Source organism: Gigantopelta aegis, chromosome 4 (assembly GCF_016097555.1).
Source record: "Gigantopelta aegis isolate Gae_Host chromosome 4, Gae_host_genome, whole genome shotgun sequence".
NCBI classification, from domain to species: domain Eukaryota; kingdom Metazoa; phylum Mollusca; class Gastropoda; order Neomphalida; family Peltospiridae; genus Gigantopelta; species Gigantopelta aegis.
Genome location: NC_054702.1, coordinates 18,538,098 through 18,544,097, shown reverse-complemented (window position 1 = coordinate 18,544,097; position 6,000 = coordinate 18,538,098). Strand labels below are relative to the sequence as shown.

At 33.2% G+C, this 6,000-nt stretch overlaps 1 protein-coding gene across 1 annotated transcript in view; it reads right to left on the bottom strand.

The window, feature by feature from the left end:
* Positions 1 to 4,574: 4,574 nt before the first annotated feature.
* Positions 4,575 to 6,000, bottom strand: part of LOC121369725 (gamma-aminobutyric acid type B receptor subunit 1-like) — a 51,576-nt gene continuing 50,150 nt past the window's right edge. Inside the window, exon 14 of the mRNA XM_041494778.1 lies at positions 4,575 to 5,109. Within this exon, the coding sequence (XP_041350712.1) occupies positions 4,951 to 5,109 (159 nt within the window). The 3' untranslated portion in view covers positions 4,575 to 4,950. The remainder of the gene's footprint in view (positions 5,110 to 6,000) is intronic.

Below are 6,000 nucleotides of genomic sequence, written 5' to 3'. Positions count from 1 at the left end.
AACGATACAAAGAGGCACTTGTAAATTATAGTTTTAAAGGGCACTATTCTATGGACGGCTCGCTATATACAGACGCTATTGTTCATTACAAATTATTAGGCTATCATTATTCAACTTTGATTACGCAAAATTAAGCGCTCATTACTCGCGTTAAACGATGTGGTGAACACTGAACTCCATTCAGACTCAGTAACACAGACACATATCTGCAAGTTTGCGCATACACGCACAACTTAACTTCATGCAGCTAAACATGTTTACATGCGAAACAGTTTTTTTTATACAAACAAAAAGGGCACTTGAAAATTTTGAGGGCACTTGAATGTTGTTTTCGTAGTTTTTTTTGGGGGGGGGGGTGGGGGTGGGGGGGGAGGACGCCTCTGTAGATGGTTAAGAATGTCAATATCACATAATAAATATAAATTGTAAATTACGATGTAGAGTAGAGAAGTCGGAAAAGGAGTTTAAAGGGACATACCCTAGTTTTTAAACACTAAAGCATAGTTTTGATTATCATAACCGTTTTTGACAACTGAAATCATACTTTACTTAGATTTTATGGTTTAGATTATCACTTTCCGTACATTCGAAGTGTTTTTGGTCATCCTGGTGTTTTTAATTTCATAAAATGCATTTCTAATATTTTTAAAAACGCACGTGCGTCTGCGAAGTAACAGTTACGGAGTCGAGTTTTAGTCTATTTTTAGAGGGTATTTCACCATTACAAAGTCACAGACTCATGTTTCACTCAATTGTAACTTTTTTGAAATTTGTTACAGGTTTGCAGATTAACTAAACTCAGTGTTAATTTTCACGGGTTGAAACTCGAGTCTGTCCCTTTAACTCATAATGCCTTACCGGGTTCAGCTAGCCCTTTCGGTCGTAGACTTCAAAATTTAAGTTTCAGTATAAAAAAACAACAACTAACAATCAACCTTCCTCACTAACTAATCACATAAGACATTATTTTTCACAGTGTTTATTTAAGGGTTTCGGTAAATCATCAACATTAATTACAGTTAAACATCAATGTAACCAGGATTTCAATAGGTTTCATGATTGATATTGAGAGGTCCATATTACATGCTAGTTATTCAAACTTCCTACAACTTAACCACCATTCAATTCCCCGCCCATGAAACAATAAGAATCAATTCAATTCAATTCTTTATTCACTCAGACCATATACATGGTACATGAGGTAATATAATAATATAATAATTACAAAGTGAGCAAGTTACAAACATATACAGATAACATTTGGAGAACAAAGTATAATAAATAAATAATATAGTAAATACATGTACTCATGTTAATTTCTAGATCACATTCTTGTTAAACCTTGTTTAACGTAATCACATAGTTTTATTAAAATGCTTATTAAAAAGTATATTAATTGTTTTTAACATTTGGCTGTATATAATAATAATTAGATAAATATAATACTCTAACATCATTTAGTGCTTTATATTCAAATAAAAAGTGAAATTCATCATCAATACAACCACTATTACATATATTACATAATCTTTCTTCCTTTGGTAAATCTTCCCTATTTCAACGGGTAGTCTGTGGTTTGCAAGTCTAAATCTGGTAAATACAATTCTTCGTTTCAAATGGAGTATGTCTAGATATGGTTCATATGAATGTTCATTTTAAAATAATTTATAAATGATACCTTTTGGTGAGTTTTCTAGAGAACTGTTCCATTCCTGTATATACATATCGCGATAAATTCTTAATTTTTTTTGTGCTAAACATTTTCTATTGACATTAATATAAAATTGGTTTAACCAAATATAGCTTAGACCAGCTAGATCTAAAATATTGTTCACTTTACACAACCATCTAGATTTAAAAATATCATTTTCATACAGACTGAACAGAAATTTGTATATAATGGCAGACATTTTCTGCTCTTTGCAATCGAATCCCAATATGGATTACCATTTGCTTATGCTAAGAGAACGAAGATCAATCGCAAACACCGAAAACGTACCCAAACATTCATCCCCACTCGTAAAACCAAAGATCCCCAAACATAGAATACTTGGAAATTTACGAGATAGAAATAATACTTCCTTCACTCAATTCCCCTCTCTGAAATTCAAATAATCTTCTTTAGATAATATTTCAGAATCTTCTCAAATGTCAATACAAAATATGCCTATCAATAACTCTAAGGTTTACGGTAATGCAATGCGAGACGCAATCTAATTAAAATTAGCTCCACTATTACATGTGGATCTAACACCAGCCAGTTGGAGCTCATGTCCACCAATCAAAACCTTACTTGCAGAATCCTGCCAGTGATTTAAAACTAACAACACTGCGTAGTCCCCAATGTCCAGGTAACATTTCGTCTGTAAATAATAATTTAAATATTGACCAATCACACTTCGCCTTTTATAACGTTATTTGGGAGCATACAAATTCTAAAAATATCGGGCGAGTCTATTTTAGTGGCCGCAGTACAGCGAACCATACCAATACGTACGGGGTGGGTTATCAGTCTTCAATTTTACATTACAAATTATTTATTTTATAAAATAAAACATGTTTTAAGGCATTCGTAATTCACATGAAACATGTCGTATACCCTCAGGATAATTCGGAATGTTTTCAAATTATTTTTAAATCACTGGCAGGATTCTGCAAGTAAGGTTTTGATTGGTGGACATGAGCTCCAACTGGCTGGTGTTAGATCCACATGTAATAGTGGAGCTAATTTTAATCAGATTGTGCGAGACGGTGACATTTCTTCAACTAACGGAAATACACTACCATTTAGTTAATGAATTACACAATGAATAAATATCTTACTATTGCTGGTACTCACAAAATAAGTCTATAAACTATTTGGAATAATGACAGAGTGAGAGAGAGCCATTCAAAAGCTATACATAAAAAACACAATAATCATGCACACATGTTGTACCTTTAGTTGAACAACCAGAAGTGAATCAACTGGTTCACAATCCTTGCATTAATGCATGGAATGGCTCTCACTGGTCCTAATTAATGACATATCATTAATCGTACATGATGACTGATTAACCTAGCCTAACAATTCTTCGTGAAAAATGACGAAGATAATCGACAAACTTAATTATAGCCGAAGATTGCCGAAAATTATACATCGCTACTATGTAAATTACATAAATAAAATAAACAATTCTAAATTAATTATCTTTTCAAACTGTATCCCAAAATACAGTATAACATATTATTATTTTTAACAACTCCCAAAAATTACAAAACTTGATATTAATTGTAAAATCCAAGCCTAAACATTACAATATTATATGGTCTCATGCCATACTTTTGAAAATCAAAGGAACTAAATGATCTTTCCTGGGACTTTACAAATCAATAATCTGATTCATAGAATAGCTGATTAAATTGCTAACAGTGTGCTAAAAGATGTTTGTATAAGAAATGCGGAGACCGAAAATAAAATTAAGAAGCCAACCATAAGTAGAAAAAGGACAGACAACGAATCAGATTATTCAGGAAAATATATCGGAAATATACAGATTTGTTACAATAGATTTAACAAAGTGTTGTTATGACGGTCAATTAAAAATCGTTTTCAAAAAACATAAAAAGGTATGTAATATATATAGAACTTCACATACGTTGTTTTCGATTTTTATTTATTGCACTCGTTTATTTTGCTCAAGAACATACAATTCGATCGCTATGCGGTCTCATGGTATATATTCTTGCACAAAATAAACTCGTGCAATAAATAGGAAGCGAAAACAACGTATGTGAAGTTCTGTATATGTATCACACTATACAACCCTAGTAGTTTAATACGATCCTCTTTGATCTGATGACATCTGAAAGCACCAGCACTCGTCGGATCACTAAATACCGGGGTTTCCCGTATTTAAGCCCACTCAAAATAAAGCCCATGGAACATTTTACCGTATTTAAGCCCATGGTCTTAAATTCGGATAATCGTTTTCAACAGAAATCTACCCTAGGTTATAAAATATGATATCGTATTTACTATTTCAAATATTTTTTAAAAACTTTGTATCCCTAATGACAAATTGTAAATGTACTAGAATTAAAGATTCATTATCATAGATGCATATGTCATATTTCCTCAGCTTTACATTTACATGATAAATTTAAAAAATAACAAAACAGCATGAATTAAATTAATCAATATAATGTTTACCTAATTAAATAACTCAATAAAATTAAACTTGGAATTCGCTGGTTTCGCTTTGTCAAGAATCCTTAGCCAAGTTAAACGTCACGAATCCAAAAAGGTTATGAATTTGCTGACATTGCAGAATGTTTCTGATTATAACAGTTTGTACAGACTAATCATAATAATAATTAAAAAGTGTCTGTTAGTTGTCAACATCTTAACAATGGCAACACACCCAGGACAGTCTGTTTAAAATAATCCTTCACGAACATTTATATTAACAGGCATCGGAAGCATTCCCCTGTTCTCATCGAGGTGACTAGAATGCATGTATGCATTGCCCCTCCTCAATTGAAAGTCGACCCCCCCCCCAAACAACAACAAAAATCAGAAACAAGTAAAACCCCAAACAAAAGCACACCAACAAATGTTTTTTTTAAATTAAAAATAAATAAAAATAATCCACCTGTGTGAACACTTCCAGTGTACATTTTTGTGGAATGCTACCATCCTAAAGAATAAGCTGTCTTCATAAACAACCTTTTGATACTGATGTGAATCACTGATTAACTCATAACTGATTTTTATAGTATACATTTTAAAATTTGATTGTCTTGTACATAAAATGATGTTATGTAATAAGAAGGCGTCTAAATATCTGTGTGAACGAGATAAATTGACAGACGATTGTTCATTATGTAGTTCAGACATTTGCCATGATGACCATACTGTGTTCCACCACCTCATAAGTCTATGATTGACCAGCCATGCCCTAGTGTCATTCATGCCCGGGACACGGTCGACGCCAAGGTAACGGTGTGGATATCGTGATCTTCATTATGTAGTCGGTTCGTGGAAACGTCAGTGTTTATTTCATTGCTGTGTTCAACTCTACTGGCACCAAGATCTTCAACTCGCGATGTACTGAAGTGTCCAATTATCTGAAATATAGAACTATTTTGTGACTATCACTCACAAAGAAAATATACAATGCTGCTGAAACATGGACGGGGGGGGGGGGGGGGGGCCGAAAGTCAAGATTGGTAATTTTATATTTATTTAAATTTTTGTGGTTTAGTGTCTGTTTAGACAAGAGGCAAGTCTATCTCTATTTTACTCTGTGTAATATGTACATTTCGCTAAAGCAAGGAAGTTCTGATCACCAGGAAGGGTATGTTGCACGTGCTTTCGTTTGAGACATTCTAACTGCATTGCAGATATTAGCTAGCCAATGAAAAACCGAGTTGGTTTAGTACAAGGTATAAGAAATGCATGCAGAATAGACGAAAATGTTCCTAAACAATTTTTTGAGAAACTTAAGAAAGATAACTCTCTGCCAACTAATGATACTAAAACAGCAAATCACCCAACTACTGATAACTTAGAATTTAATAAACCGATAACAATGTTAGAATTAAAAACAGCTCTTAAATCTGCCACAGACCTGATCAAATAAGTTACACATTACTCAAGCACATGCTGGACGTAGCCCTAAAGGTAGTGTTATCGCTCTTTAACCGAATCTGGAGGGAGGGTCAAATGCCCACTGCGTGGAAACATGCAGAATGCTTTAGTCTCCCTAATGCGGGAAAAGACCATTCCCTCCCAGGGAGTTATAGACCGATAACACTCACGTCCCACATGTGCAAAACCTTAGAAACTATTATCAATAAACGACTCAATAATTACCTACTCGAAAATAACCTAATAACTAATGTACAGAGCGGATTTAGAACTAAACATTCAACAATATATCAAATAGTTAGATTACAAAATAGCATTAATGATGCATTTCGAAAATCTCATAAGGTTTTAGCAATATTCATAGATAT